Source organism: Etheostoma spectabile, chromosome 9 (assembly GCF_008692095.1).
Source record: "Etheostoma spectabile isolate EspeVRDwgs_2016 chromosome 9, UIUC_Espe_1.0, whole genome shotgun sequence".
Classification (NCBI taxonomy): domain Eukaryota; kingdom Metazoa; phylum Chordata; class Actinopteri; order Perciformes; family Percidae; genus Etheostoma; species Etheostoma spectabile.
In genome coordinates this window covers 3,232,659-3,247,479 of record NC_045741.1, presented here as the reverse complement: position 1 = coordinate 3,247,479, position 14,821 = coordinate 3,232,659, and the positions used below count along the sequence as shown (strand labels likewise).

Sequence of the window (14,821 nt, the reverse complement as noted above, 5' to 3'; positions counted from 1 at the left end):
GTTAACACACCTCCCATTGACACACTGATTTCCCACATGGATCTCTTTCACATACTCTTTTGTAAAACATAAATAATAAATGAATACTAAAAAGTGGTGTTAAAAGTTCCTGAAATTTAGATGTCGATTAACTTTTTTCACACTTTTCAAGAGTCACAAAATCGAATACTCTGTTTACTACAACTAAATACAGGAACTAATTAAAGGTTATTTAGAGTGACAGTGTATATGTGTGGTTGTCTACAACATTCAGATTCTCCCTAATTATCATGTACTGTAAAATCAATGTTTGAATGTTCATATCCAGAACCATTTCATGTTTTCTTCTCTGACCTGTCTGCTCTTCTGCATACCGACCCCTCCAGGTAACAGACTACCTATGTGACGCGCCCCTTCTCCTGCAGTTACTGGCCCGTGGCCTGGGCACCATGGGAGGACTCGTGTGGTTGTTTTTCTTCAGGGTGGCCCTGTGCTGTGTGGGAACCGTGCTGTCCATCTCCCACCCTCCTCTGGACCCGGTCTCCTCATCAGCAAACCCGCTGGAAACAGACCCCTCCCTGTGTGGACTGCTGGGGGTCCTAGATGACCTGGTGGTGGTCATCCTGCTCCTTATGTGCGTTATCAACATCAACCAGCAAATGGCACCAGAGAGCAGAGGACACTCTGCAAATGTTGCGTCACAACGAGTAAGAGGGAATTCACTGTAGACAGATGCTGCTGGAGTCAGTACAAGCCGTATGATATGGACTTTTATTGGATTTCTTCCTTTTGGCTGTAGCTAGTTGGATAAGGGGATGCAAGAATATTGACAGCCGCGATGTTAGATGGCATCTGAGCCTCTCAGACTCCAGGCTTGTTTGAGTGTTTACAGAGCCTATGCAAGAGTGCTATCTAAAGTACAATGTTATGCAGTGTGCTGGTTTAGCTGTGGTTACAAATTTGTATTCCTTAAACTCCTAAGGCTTGACAGTGTGGCTTGGATATATTTAATCCATATCAAATAAGCAAAATAGTCAGTTTAAATTGCCATTTCCTCCTTTACATTTTAATTATAATCCATATTTTTAACCAGAAACAACTGTCCACTGTCATTTTTACTCCAAACTGGGCAGCAACTGTGCCAATTTGTTTCAGCAAGTGGGAGACAAGTATTCTTGTCAGTACTGAACTAATGGCATCTGTGTAAATACTTGATATTGTATGAATTCTGTTGCTGTAAAATTCATGTTTTGTGTAAAATAAAGTATATTTATTGACTTTATTTTATTATCCTACAATACACATGCTTTTGCTGTTTTGTCATGTATCTATCAGCAAATCCCAGCTCTTAGGAGAGCAACACTGATGTCAGCAGACCTGATTGGTACAGTTTTGTAAAATAGTGATTGTAAATTAGTGATGAGAATTAAACCTATAGAATGTATATAGTGAGTCACCGAGAATCCACAATAGTCTCAGTCTAAAAGTCATAGAGTATTACAGCAGGCATACGTATGAATGCAGACAGACAAAGTAACGCAGAGAGTAAAAAGGTGTAGTACAGAACTCAGTAATGTAAACAGGCCTTACAGTTTCACTTGACTCACAACCCTAAAAAGACCATAATACTACTTTGGCAGAAATGTAAACAGTGTGTTATCACTCTGTGTTGCTGCACCAGGCAGCTGCGTTCTTGAACATGCGTAGCCAGGGTGAAGGGGTGAGAGAAGGTCTGAAGTCCCTCGGGGCCCAGGGCGTCTGCCAGCCCAGGGTGCAGCGCTCCGGGTGGGGCATCATGGCCAGGTGTCTCCCGTCCCTAGAGCAGAGCCCCGCTATGCCCTGCGGGGAGCCGTTAGGGTTCAGAGGGTACTCTTCAGTGGGATGACCCTGGTCGTCAAGGTAACGGACGGGGACGAGCCCACCAGAGATTATCTGGTCCTGGGCCATGGAGCTACGGAATTGCATCAGACCTGTGAAGGAAACAAGGTTGGGGGGGGGGGGAAATCAATTATCAAGCACAGCTGTTGTTTATGTATGCTGACCTGTGACTTATAAGCCAACCAAATGGGTCATTGTTGTGCAAGTTGAAAAGTTTACACTGAGCAACTTTTTTGTGCTTAAAGAAGATTCAGTGCTGCATTCCTGTCCTGAACTCATGAGTGTGTCAGAGCTTGAAGAACAGAGGACTACAAGCAAAGGACTACCACATGATTGACTTCCCAGCACTGTACCTTCTCCATGTGCAACCCAGACTCCCAGAGCCGAGCCCTCCATGCCTCTGAGCCAGATGGACGGGGACTCCTGGATCCCCACGCTGACAAACCGGGACTCAAACCTGCCGGACTTATTATGGGTCAGCACTACTTCAGTCTCTGGGGGGGAAATTGGAGATGATTGAAAATTATTTTAAACTCCGGAAGGTCCCCTCTGGGATGATTACGTTCATTTCTTCACATACTGCTGTTGCATCATCTGGCTCGTTCACTACTGGGTTTTCTTTTTATTACTATTATAGGCGTGACCTTCTGTGCCTTTTCTTCTTACCTTCGCCATCCTCGCCCTCTCCCACCCAGCCCAGCAGGGCGAGCAGCTGGCAGCCGTTACACACTCCCAGACTCAGTGTGTCTCTCCGCTGACGGAAGCGATCAAACTCAGCTTTGGCCTTGGGGTTGTATGCAACAGTAGCAGCCCAACCTACGATGGATAAATGCTGTTACACTATTTATTTTGTATATTAAAGCGGCCTATAAGCGTGTGTATGTATGGGTGTTTTTTTGCCTTTAGCTGATCCCAGGACATCTGCGTAGCTGAATCCACCTACGAACACGACTGCTTTAAAAGACTCCAGCGTTAGGGAGCCAGAGCACAGGTCCTGCATGTTGACATCCCATACCTACACAAAAAATTCACAGGAGTCACGCAGACCAGCAATACAGTTCAGTCGACATATATTCAGTAAATGAAGGTTTTAAATAGTCACCTCAAAGCCGGCCATGTACAGAGACGCTGACATCTCTCGGTCTCCGTTACTGCCCTCTTCCCTGACTACAGCAACGCGAGGCTGACCTGCACCTGGAACAACAACACGCATCAGAGAGACTCAAATAAAAATCTCAAGCACTTAGTGGTTTTAACTACACAAAGATAACAGTTTTAATAACACTGCATTAAATACTTTAACGTTTTTTAATGTTAGTCAGACCAATTCAAATGGTACATATTTTGGCAAATTGTAAGAGAGCTTATGTCATTATTTCTAACATTTTACAGATTAATATAGTAATCAATGAATACTTGAAGGATTACTTGATCAATTAGTTGCAGTTGTCTACACTAATACTAATCCTGTTCGGCCTTACTGAGCTGGCTGATGCTGGGCATTTCGGAGGGGTCAAAGGTCAGTTTGAAGTAGGGCTGTGTCCTCTTGGCTAGCCCTTCCTCTTCCTGTTTAACACAGATCTCATTGGACTGTAGGCGCTCCAGCTGGAAACTGGTGTCCTCCCATAATGCTCTGAGGTTAGGCAGTGGCTCTCTCAGTACCTCCTGTCCATCCACACTAACACTGACCTGAAAGACAATCGAGGGAAATAAAAACAACAGTCACCACAGATGAGATGAACACTGCTGAGACACATTCTGAGGTTGATGTCTCACCACAGCCTCTGGTCCAAAGCCGCAGGTTCTGCCGACACGGTGGCACTGCACGCCTGCGTCACTATATCTCTGACACACCGTTTCAACATCGAGCTGTGAAACCTCGAGAACCAGACCCAGCTCCTCGCTGAACAACAGCTCCGTGACTGTGCAGGCGAGAGATGAAGCCACAACACTGCATGAGTTCATAGTAACAACTACAGTTTGTGTCCTGTTTGTGTGAGACACATCAGCTCACTAACCTCCAGCTCCTTGTGATGGCAGCTCAACATCAATCCCACGGTTTCCTGCAAACGCCATCTCCAGCAAGCAGGAAATGAGGCCTCCATCGCTGATGTCATGACCTGCACTCAGCAGACGATCTTAAAAAAACAGAAAAAAACGTCTGTCGGTCTCTTCTTATCAAATATCCAGTTTTCAAAAGCCACCAGGTCCTGTTGTTTTTGTTTGTTTTTTTAAACTGAAAATGCACAGTAAAACCACTAAGTGGCTGTGTGACATAGTACAAACTGTGGCCTTACAATGAAAGTTTGGTCACAGACTGAATTACAAAACCAAAAAACAATACTACACTCCTATCTCCTCTGTGTGCGAGAGCAAGCTGACCTTGTATGAGTGCCTGTGTGGTGTTGAAGCAGGCAGTCAATAGTTCTGGCTGCTCCAGGTCAGGAGAGCAGTCTCCCAGCTGGCTGTAGCACTGAGCCAGGGCAGAGCCTCCCAGGCGATGACGGCCTGGACTGAGAGGAACCCACAACAACACACCTGCAGTCAGAGGAAAGAGGGTCAGAGTCTGTTAGGGTTTTTGGAATGTTTGTATTTTGTCTGGGTATCAAATTCCTATTTTGCCAACTAAGAACAAAACTATAAATAAAAGGCAATCAGATATATGCTCTTCACTGATTATGAGCAATCGGATTTTGAATCTGTGTGTGAAATACCTTTGCCATCTGGATCCTCAAGGTCAGGCGTCACAGTAGCTGTGATGTCAGGACAAACGGCATATGCCGAAATAACCAGAGCACCTGAAACAGAAGCAGCGGGAAAGCCAAGCGTAAGAAAGACACATACGCAGACACCGTTCTACAGACAGACACACACACACACACTGAGAGTACCTGGAGCTTTGACCGTCTCTTTCCCCACTCTAGCGGCCATACTCAGAGAGTCCTTGCCCCCATCAACGGCCACTCCCAGCTGACTCATGACCTCACACATGGCTTTGCATGCCTCCCACAGACAGGCTCCCTCACCAGGAAGCTTGGCAGCCCACATCCAGTTACCGCTACACTTCACATCCTGAAACACACCCCAGAGATTAACCAAAATCCTGGACATTTATTTAAAAAGGAAATCGTCTGTACCAATTCTAAGATCTAGTCAACAGAGTTGTTTTTTAATTTAGTAGGGACATATATGTCTATGTTGTATGTATGCTCTATCCATCATGTAAAGTATTTAGGTATTTTTGTGATTATCTTCACACTCTCCATCACCCACCCACCTTCAAAGCTGTGACTCTGGCAAACACCAAATTGGTCAGAGCCTCTCCAACAGCCATGCGAGCCCCGGCTGCAGGACAGACCAGGCCTTTGATTGGCTGCTCTCCGATGGCAGTAGCTGCTCCATCCAGGCTGAACGGTGACAGAGCAACAACAGCCACGTCGGCCAATGGGGTGTGAAGAGGGCCGACGCATTGTTGCTGGGCAACCAACCCAGTCACAGACCGGTCCACCTGAGAGACAAAGACCAAGAGAGTCACAAAGTGTCCGCACAAAAGTACTTAGACTTACCAAGACGGTGGAGGACGGGGAAGAGAAACGCACCTTGTTGGTCAGGTAGCGTTTGGACGCCACAGCGGGCAAACGTAAAACTCTGTCCAGCGCGTCTTTGACTTTCAGCCCGGCAGGAAGAGCCAGCGGCTGGTGGGTTGGGGCCAGACGCTCCATCTTAAACGTCTTTTGCGGCATCTTCCCCAGAACCCACTCCAGCTGCAGGTCAACAGGACAGCGCCCCCTTTCTGCTTGATCCCCACTGCCGCTTTCATCATCCATCAGCACAATCTGTGAGAGATAACCAAATCCAATTTTTTTTTTAACTCAAGGTTGTTTAGCAGCATAATTTGACCAACAACCACTGATCACTAAAGCAGTACAATGGATGTGCATTTTGTCAACTTGATTGAAGCTGAAACGTGCCTTGCCGTCTCCAGTGATGTTTCCCACAAAGTCAACAGGACACTTCTCCCTCTGACACACCCTCTCCAGGAAGGTCCTGTCCGATGGACGGAGCAGCAGGGCATTGCTCTCCTGATACTCTGCCCCCCACAGCTCCAGCACACTCAGTGTGGGGTCTCCTTTCTATAAATCAAATACGCAGAGAAGAGGAAAACATTAACAAATGGCAGAATGTGTGTGTGTGTCAGTGTGTCTTTGTGTCTGTAGCGGTGTTCATGTGCTGATTACCTTGAATCTACTGCAGTAGATTATGGCTCCCGCTGGCTCACTCAGCTCCTTAAGCACGTTACCTGAAGATTATAATGTTAACTTTTTTCTCCTTGTCTAAGTTCTACGTAAATGCTGTGAAAAAAGTTCCTATGTTTCATACCGTTTCCTCCCGCCCCCTGGTCGTGTATACTGCAGATTGGGTTCCCGCCGCTTCTTTCCAGACACGCCCTGAGAGCGCGATTCATCTTCTGCTCCATCTCAGCGTCTCCCCTCTGCACTGCACCCAGATCCCTGTCGCTGGAGTTGTCACCCTGGACCTGCAAGCCAAAATGTATTTTAACACCTACCCTGAAACATCTGCACCAGGTGAGCTTACTGCTGAGGGATTTACTGTGGTGACTGTACTTGTACAGAGGAGGCTGCTCCTCCTCCCACGCCGATTCTGTACACCGGCCCACCGATCTTCACCACTTCCATTCCTGATCGACAGGGACAGCAGAGGGACACCGCGAATCATTGATTGATAAGCATAAATATAGCCTTTGCATTAATTAAAAACATACCACACGCATGGAGTTAAAACATTACCAGTCTCTGCCTCTTCTTTCTTTACATGTGTGGCTTCAATAGAACCGAGACCACCGCTGAACATGATTGGCTTAATCCACTCTCGCCGTTCTCCATCAGCCAGCCGCATGCCGAAAGAACGAGCAAAACCTAGAGGGAATTTTTACAAAAATGCTGAAACAATTCAATTTCAATCACTCACTCAATCAATCAATCAGTAGACTGACTGAAAATGATGTGTAACTTATCAATGTCATTAATAGGGCAATAACAGTATGTGTGAGAAATGTTTTTTATATTTTTCCCCCGTGATACCCAAATCATACAACCTGTGGCCCTAAAACCGAGGTACATACCGGACCGTGAAGTTTGTCATTAATGAAGTTGAATTACCACTTGGAACATTTTCTGATTTCAGTTACAAAGATGATGAAATTTAATATTCTTGGTTTTATATTCTAAAGATAACGTGTGGTTTTTTTTGTTTTCATCAGACTAAAGAACAGATCTTAACATGACACGCGGCCCAACCTTTGAGCAACACATGATAGTTATATGATAAAAATATGACTTGATTAATACATAATAAATGGTAAATATAAATAACAGGTAACTGAATATCTTTTTCAAGCTCATTTAAGGCATCTCCGTGAGTGTGGGGAAACTGTTATTGGAATTTTTGCACCATTTTATGCTAACACTGTTAATTGAGACACATAAATAAACAATGAACTAGTTAAAGTAAATCTAGGCATGCTACAGTAAGGTTAGCTACCTGACAGGACAGGCTCTCCAAACTTGTTGCCATAGTCTGAGGCTCCATCACTGGCTTCAACTGCCACCTGCAGCGGAGGGGCAAAGCTGGAAGGATACTCCCAGCCCTCTCCTTCAGACTCCCAGGGGAGAACGTAACCTGCAGACAGGGACAAGGCATTTTATTAATTTAAGAACCAGCTGACATTTCCAGACATGAAATAGGTGCATACTGTTGTTGTTGCTGCAGACCTGGGATGTGCAGGTTGCCGAAGCAGTAGCCTGCGGTCCCGGCGATGACGTGGCCTCCCCGCCCAGCACTCTGGACATCTCTGATACGACCTCCTGTGCCTGTGGTGGCACCGCTGAATGGCGCTACACCTACAGGGTCAATTGGGTTTGATAATGATTATTTGGGAAAAACAACACAAAAAAGGACCCTTAAACTGCAAATAAACACAATGTTTTGGGCGTCCTGACCTGTTGGAAAGTTGTGCGTCTCTGCGGTAAAGATGACGTGTCTTAGTGAGCGCCGCGTCTCATATTGGCTGGCCCGGGATGGATCCTTTGGGTAAACACATTCCAGCTCCATCCCTTTGATACCACTGGACACACACACATTTCACATGAGACAATGTGAACAGAAACACACACACCTACACGTCTGGTCTCTGCGTAGACGGGGAGAGTGTGTGTGTGCGCGCGCGCAAGCAGCTATATATATATATATATATATATATATATATATATATATATACACACACATACATATCTAGACAAATATATACTATATACATATATTACACGCGCGCACGCGCACGCGCACGCACACGCACACACCACACGCACACGCACACGCACACACACACACACACACACACACACACACACACACACACACACACACACACACACACACACAACACACACACACCTGCTGTTGTGCAGAACTTGATGACTGTTCTGGTTGCTGTGCAGCGGGTGTCCAATAAGACTGAAAAGAGTCTCCCTCTGCTCTTGCCCATTGATCTCCATCCGCCCTCGGAAGAACCAGTGACGACTGTGCTCGCTGGGACACCGGGGCACAAAAAAAAGATCCATTGGAGAATAAATAAAAAACAAAACAACACCAGAACAAAAACTTCAGAGCCGATCAACATGCACAGCACAAAGCAGCCCTGCTAATTGGCTCGATGCAGACAAACCGCACCTGTTGGACTGAGCCAGGTCAAAACACTCCACGCTGGTGGGGTTCCTCTGAATCCTCTGGAACATCAAAGTGTAGTAGTCCAGATCCCAGGAATCAAAGGCCAGACCTGCATTAAGACACCACCAAAAAGCAGCCACCACCAGAGAGGAAAAGACATTTCACTTGCGTGTTTTCTTCTTCTACTTTGTTATATAAACAGCACCGCAGACACCAACCTACAATGTAGTTTGCACTCAATTAACACAGGCCAGAATGCAAATCTATTGACACACACACACAAACACACACACACACACACACACACACACACACACACACACACACACACACACACACTTCAACTATGATCCAGTATCCTCTGCACGTACAGTTACATTCATAATTTCAACTTCAGAGAAACTGGTATTATAAAGGATTATTATGTTAGGTATACACTGCTTTAAGAAGATGTCATGTCTGTCACTGGCCAATGTGAGTTGAGTCCAGATTTGAGTCACGCATGCGTCACTTTGCGACAAGTAGCCTACTAGATGCTAACGAGAGACTTCTGTAATGTAAATACAGTAAAAATGGATCTACTTAGTGATGTTTGTTCACTACTGGCTACAAGCTAGCGCCAAACACAACAAAGGTTGCCAGTTGAATGCTGTTTTGAGCTAACGTTAGCAATCAATCATAGATAGCTAAAACGTTTTTGAAATGATTTCCATCTTCTGTTATTGTTTGTAATGAGAAACGTTGACTATTTTATAGATTTCACAAATGTCAGTATGACACGTTATGCCGTAAACCGTTTAAATCTGAGCATGCGCAACTCGCATCTGCACTCGACTCACATCAAGTAATGACAATGACACCTATAAGAATGTGCGTCCCTTCTATTACAACAGCGCATTAACTGGAGAAGCAAAATAGTTCAAGTGAAATCAAACCTTAGGGGAGAGTAAGTGGCTTTAGTCTCACGAAGGTAGATAGGCCTTTTATATCTTCTCCTCAGTTCACCGGTTGAGCATGGCAGAGCCGACAAAGTACTTAGTGAAATTATTCTCATCTGTTTGGACAGCTTGTGAATATTAATGAAGGTGGGCAGAATTTATTCAGCAGTGTGTGTGAACATAAAAATGCACACCAAGTTCTATTGTGGTTGGCAGAGTCAGTTTAAAACATGTTCCTATGAAAAAAGGAATAACAAGTGTCTGTATATGTGATAATAATAATATTAATAACAATACATGAAAATGAAATGTATTGTAGTTTTTCGGTGCATCATAGTTAAGAGCTGAGGTGATTAGTTGTTGATTAGTTGTTTAAGAGAAATCACAATTTTGGCACAAATGCAAAAAAGGTATTGTTCTAATTGTAAGAATTTGCTCTTTTTCAGTATCTTATGGTATTAAATTTAACATCTTTGTGACAATTTAAAGACATCCCTCTGGGATAGTCATATCTGACGTTCCATTAAAGAGAGGCAGCTGCTCACAGTTTATAGTTTCATTTGCGTTCACATCACATTAGACACAGACACACTAAACGCACACATGCACGTGTAAGATAAGCTGCGACATGACTGCTGTCCTGTGACTTCAACCAGTTAAGTGATAATGTCATGCATCATGTGACATTATTACCTCCATCAGCAGACTAAGTGTACTGACAGCAAGCTGCAAGACTATAAAGAGGAAGAAGGAAAGAGAAAAGAGAGGAGGATTAACAGTAACAGAAGTATAAAGATGGAGATAGGCTGAAGCTGAATAGAACGCTAAGAAGAAAACCCAATGTAGGAAATTGTTAACAGTCTCACCCAGATTATCGTTTGCCATCTCCAAGGCTGCACGGCCCTTCCCCAGGATGTCCACCTCAAACACGGGCTGCGGTTTGGTTTCCACGGTGAAGGATGTGATGGGATGTTGATAGATGCATTCTGTCATACTGTCATACAGACACGCTATCAGCTTTTTTGTGTCTCCATCGAGTTCGTTAACGTTCTCTCCATTCTTTGGCTGGAGGGGATGAGACACAGATGTCATCTTAAGGCAGGGACATGAGGTGAAAACCAATCGTCAAAGGGCTCTAGGAGATGTGTTCTGTGTGTGCAAACCTTGATTAGAAATCTGCGAGACAGCTCGACCCGTGTGACGTTAGTGAGGCCGGCGCTCTGGCAGATGGACACGGCGTTGGTGGACCAGGCGGTGGAGAAGTTCAACCTGAAGAGCAAAAATAGCAACAACATAAATAAAAAACTGTTTTGAAAACATTTTCTATTGCACTGTCATGTCCGCCTCACTGGTGCCCAGTTCCTCCAGTGTCACTGATTAAAATGATCTCTTGATTTTCTTGAAATCATTAAAACAATACATTGTAAATTATCTTTTGCCCAGTGATGATAACTGATTAGAATGATTTTTATTTTATTTTTTTAAACATGATTTTCATCTTTACTTTATTGCATCAATAAGCAACCCTTCATAAATGTGCGAGTTAGGGCTGCCCAATATGTTTTTTGTTTTTTTTTAAATCAACTGGCGCAACACACATTGACAGAAGTGAGTAAAAAGTGATAAAAGAACGTTGGAAATTATTTCCTTTCATTTGTTTAAAATTCAACAAGCATTTTTTTTGTACTTAGAATACTGAAAGCAGCAGAAATGCAGAACTGAGTACACTTTAATATGTTTATTTATCGGAAATATTGGTATGGCAATATTTAACGTTAGACGGCGATCACATATTTTCCTCATATCGTGCGTCCTGTACAGCACAGAATTTTTATTTTGGACTCTTTTAGTGCCACCATAATGCCAAAGTTTATATTTTACGCAACAGATAATGCAGCTTGTGGGGCCCATGACAATTTGATCTGTGGAATTGTGCAGACCTCCTCTATAAATGCACTGCACCATTGACATATTGCCCTGCTTGTTTAAGCCAACCCAAAACATATTGATGTTGACCAAAGTTCTGTTTTTTAAGGACACGTGCTGACTACTGAGCATCTCAATAACAATTCAGCAAACTCCATACGCTAATGAAGCCAGAAAAAGCTAATTAGGGGACATTTCATTGGGATTGTTATCAGGAAAAGTACTTTCACACCTATTGCAACTAGAGCCCAACCGATAAAGGATTTTTAAGGGTGATATTAATACGAATATTTGGTTATTTAAAAATCCAATATATATTTAAAAAAAATCCAGAAACACCTAATAAAACATTAACAGATTTCCCTAACATTAGTTATTTGTAGTTATTTATGAGTTGTCACTAAAATAATATGATAGTAATTTGTTTTATTGTCACAACAGAACAGAGGAACATCAAAACACATTAAAGTTTTGATAAATAAAATATATAAAAATACAAAATTCTGAACAAAAACAATAACAAAAAAAATCTGTGTTGCCAACAGCGATGTTGTAGAGGACCCTCTGGTGGACAAACTATGCAATACCATCTTTTATTTGTCAATATAAATGCTTCTGATGAATGAAAAAAAGGATAAATTTATCGATACCAATAATTTGGGAAATGCCCAATATCGACTGATAATATCGGCCCACCGATAATATCGGACCACCAATAAATCGGTCGGACTCTAATTGCAACCTGTGTTCACTGTTTACAGGTCTTCTTTGTGTACAAATTAGTTCATCTCAATTTAATGAAGAACATAAAGCGAATTATAAGGACAAAACCAGAGCTAATAGAGCTGATCTATCAGACTGGATGAGTGTGGTACCGGGGTCCAATCTCCACCAGTTTCTCCCCGCTGCCCTCTGTGAGGTTGGGTTCCTCAGACAGTGGCTCTGCCTGCAGGGGAGGACGAAACAACCAGAGGAGAACCTCCGTCTGCTCGGCACTGAGCCTCTGACAGCCTGCAGGAGGGAGCAGGAGGAACCAATGAGGACATGGCAAAATCAACAGACAGGAAAAGCAGAAGGCGTGTGGAAACTTTCTCTAGGTGACATAAGGTACATTAATAGGCATCTCTTACAACCTCTGCATTGTTAATTATTAGTACATTCATCCCCACCTTATGAGCACTCACCTGTCAGCTCCACATTGTAGCACAGCTCAGTGGTGATGGATAGCTGGGGGTAGAGCTTGGCTGCCCTCTGTATGGCTCGCCCACTCACAACTTCATTACTGTAGAACCTCACTACAGCCATGATTGCTGGAGAGATGGAGAAAGAAATCCAATAATGAAAATCAATCACAGAATATCAAGGATAGGCGAAGACATTGATTTACCCTAATACGACATTTATCTTCAGATCAGTTCAAGGCGTCAAGACTGTGTGCGTAGCCTGCAGGATTCTCAGACAGAGCCATCCCTCCAAGATCCCAGTCTGTTCAGACTGAAGAAGTGTGCAAACCAACCTAATCTTAGTTTATGTACTTTTGACTTCAACAAATTATTTATAGATACAGAAACCCAGAGTCTCAATACTATATTTTCAGGAAAAAAAAAATCATATTTTGATCAAATATCATTAGTGTTTTCATTTATCACTTTCACAATAGCCTGTCAGCAAGAAAACATCTGAGACAGAAACTCATCCAAACTAAACACATTCAGCCTCCTAACTATTAACGTCAGCGCGCTGATTCTGTGCATGTTGCAGGTCACACACACTGCATCAGGAGCTTTCTGTTAGTCCTTAGTCTCATAGAGAACACACACACACACGCTTTCTGTCATTCCTTAGTTAACCTCATAGAGAACACTGCACACACGCTTTCTATTATTCCTTAGCACGCACGCACGCACTACACACACGCTGTTATTCCTTAGTTAGCCTCATAGAGAACACTACTCACGCACAACACTACACTGCACACAGACACGCTTGCTTGCGTGCGTGCGTGCGTGCGTGCGTACACAACCACATCACACACACACACACACACAACACACACCACACACACCACACACACCACACACACACACACACACACACACACACACACACACACACACACACACACACACACACACACACACAACACGGTGTTTCCAGTATTTGTTAACAAAAAGTTAGTGGACGCTTCAAACAGCTAGCATAGTTAGCACAAAGCTAGCTAACGTTAGAAAAACTTACGTGTAGCAGCTTCAGCAGTTGAGCGTTTGTTTAGGATAAAGAGTTGAGATGCTGCCCACCTCCTCTCGTCCTGGAGAAACGTCTGGTGCCTTTGAATGGACTGAAGGTGGTTTGGTTGGAGAGGTTTGCAGACTGACAGGAGGACAGTCTCTAAACCCACATGTGAGCCACTCGCAACTGTGTGCGCATGCGCATCTTAATTTTCATTGATTGTGTGAAAACAGTGGGCAAATTCTTATCACTTTAAAAACAATTGAATTAACTGAAAATTGTCTGACTGGGACGCAACATCTCTCTCATGTGATCTCGACTGTTTTTTCTTTTTCGATTAGGTTAGTTAGTTAGTTTTAGTGTTTTAAGAGTCATGTAAATCTGGCCAACTAAATAAAACTAATAAACGATTTGATAATTGTCCAACAGAAGTGTTTCCTGTCTGGATGGAGAGGGCTTTGAAACAGCATTTAGATCTTAATGATGGGAAATGATATGGTACTTTATTTTACATACAGTATACGCTGAAGTTGGCTTCCGATTCGGCAGTTAAGGGGAGATTTAAGGAAAATGTGTACACCACATTAAGGTCCAGATCCAAAACCACTGTACCTTGACAAATCTGGACTAAATTATCCTAGAGAGGATAAAGATTCTCCTTTTATTGCATTTTCACAAATAAATGCAGCTTTCAAAAATCTGAAACTGTGTTTTTAAGGATCTTTAGCCTCTCTTGGATAATTATTACAGATTTGACAAGTAGATATAACGTGGTTTTGGATCTGGACCTGGTCTAATGTAAACAATGTACAAGTTTCCCTTACATTTCCCCTTAACTGCCGAATCAGAAGCCAACTTCAGCGTAGTCAACGTTTCTTGGAAAGCCCAGTAGAATATTTAGTACATTTTACAAAACTTGCAGAAAATGTGAACAGCTAATTTAGCATTTGATATTTCTATGTTTGGCAAATGGGTTCACCCAGATGATAGGCCTACTGATGAGCAAAAATCCCTATTTATTAAACCAGCACACTCCATTTTTTTTTAAATGTTCTTCAATAAACTGGCTGGATGTGGCTTAATCTAAAAATCAATAAAAGCTAATTGTGTTTACATGTTTCATA

At 43.2% G+C, this 14,821-nt stretch overlaps 2 protein-coding genes across 7 annotated transcripts in view; one reads left to right on the top strand and one right to left on the bottom strand.

Annotated features, from left to right (window-relative positions):
- The window catches only part of si:dkey-183n20.15 (RING-HC_RNF170 domain-containing protein), a 10,564-nt gene extending 9,303 nt beyond the window's left edge, over positions 1-1,261 (top strand). For 4 of the 5 annotated variants that reach the window (XM_032525354.1, XM_032525358.1, XM_032525357.1 and 1 more), the window contains one exon: positions 366-1,261. In XM_032525354.1, the coding sequence (XP_032381245.1) occupies positions 366-707 (342 nt within the window). In that variant the 3' untranslated portion in view covers positions 708-1,261. The remainder of the gene's footprint in view (positions 1-365) is intronic. The other variant, XM_032525359.1, reaches the window with a different exon arrangement.
- A 257-nt stretch (positions 1,262-1,518) lies between these two features.
- On the bottom strand, positions 1,519-13,866 carry pfas (phosphoribosylformylglycinamidine synthase). Of its 2 annotated transcripts, none has more exons than XM_032525349.1 (28): positions 13,707-13,846; positions 12,653-12,775; positions 12,344-12,479; positions 10,706-10,811; positions 10,409-10,607; positions 8,608-8,713; positions 8,332-8,466; positions 7,878-8,002; positions 7,650-7,778; positions 7,420-7,557; positions 6,666-6,794; positions 6,483-6,556; positions 6,238-6,394; positions 6,096-6,157; positions 5,829-5,990; positions 5,457-5,693; positions 5,135-5,365; positions 4,749-4,929; positions 4,572-4,655; positions 4,240-4,395; positions 3,876-3,995; positions 3,634-3,779; positions 3,339-3,546; positions 2,960-3,051; positions 2,758-2,872; positions 2,524-2,673; positions 2,211-2,351; positions 1,519-1,949 (listed from the first exon to the last, which is right to left on the bottom strand). In XM_032525349.1, exons 2-28 carry the CDS (start codon positions 12,771-12,773, stop codon positions 1,639-1,641), a joined length of 3,951 nt encoding a protein of 1,316 aa, XP_032381240.1. In that variant the 5' UTR covers positions 12,774-12,775; positions 13,707-13,846; the 3' UTR covers positions 1,519-1,638. The 2 variants fall into 2 exon arrangements, with proteins under 2 accessions (XP_032381240.1, XP_032381241.1); XM_032525350.1 differs by having other exon boundaries at positions 1,639-1,949; positions 12,653-12,778; positions 13,707-13,866.
- Positions 13,867-14,821: the final 955 nt, after the last annotated feature.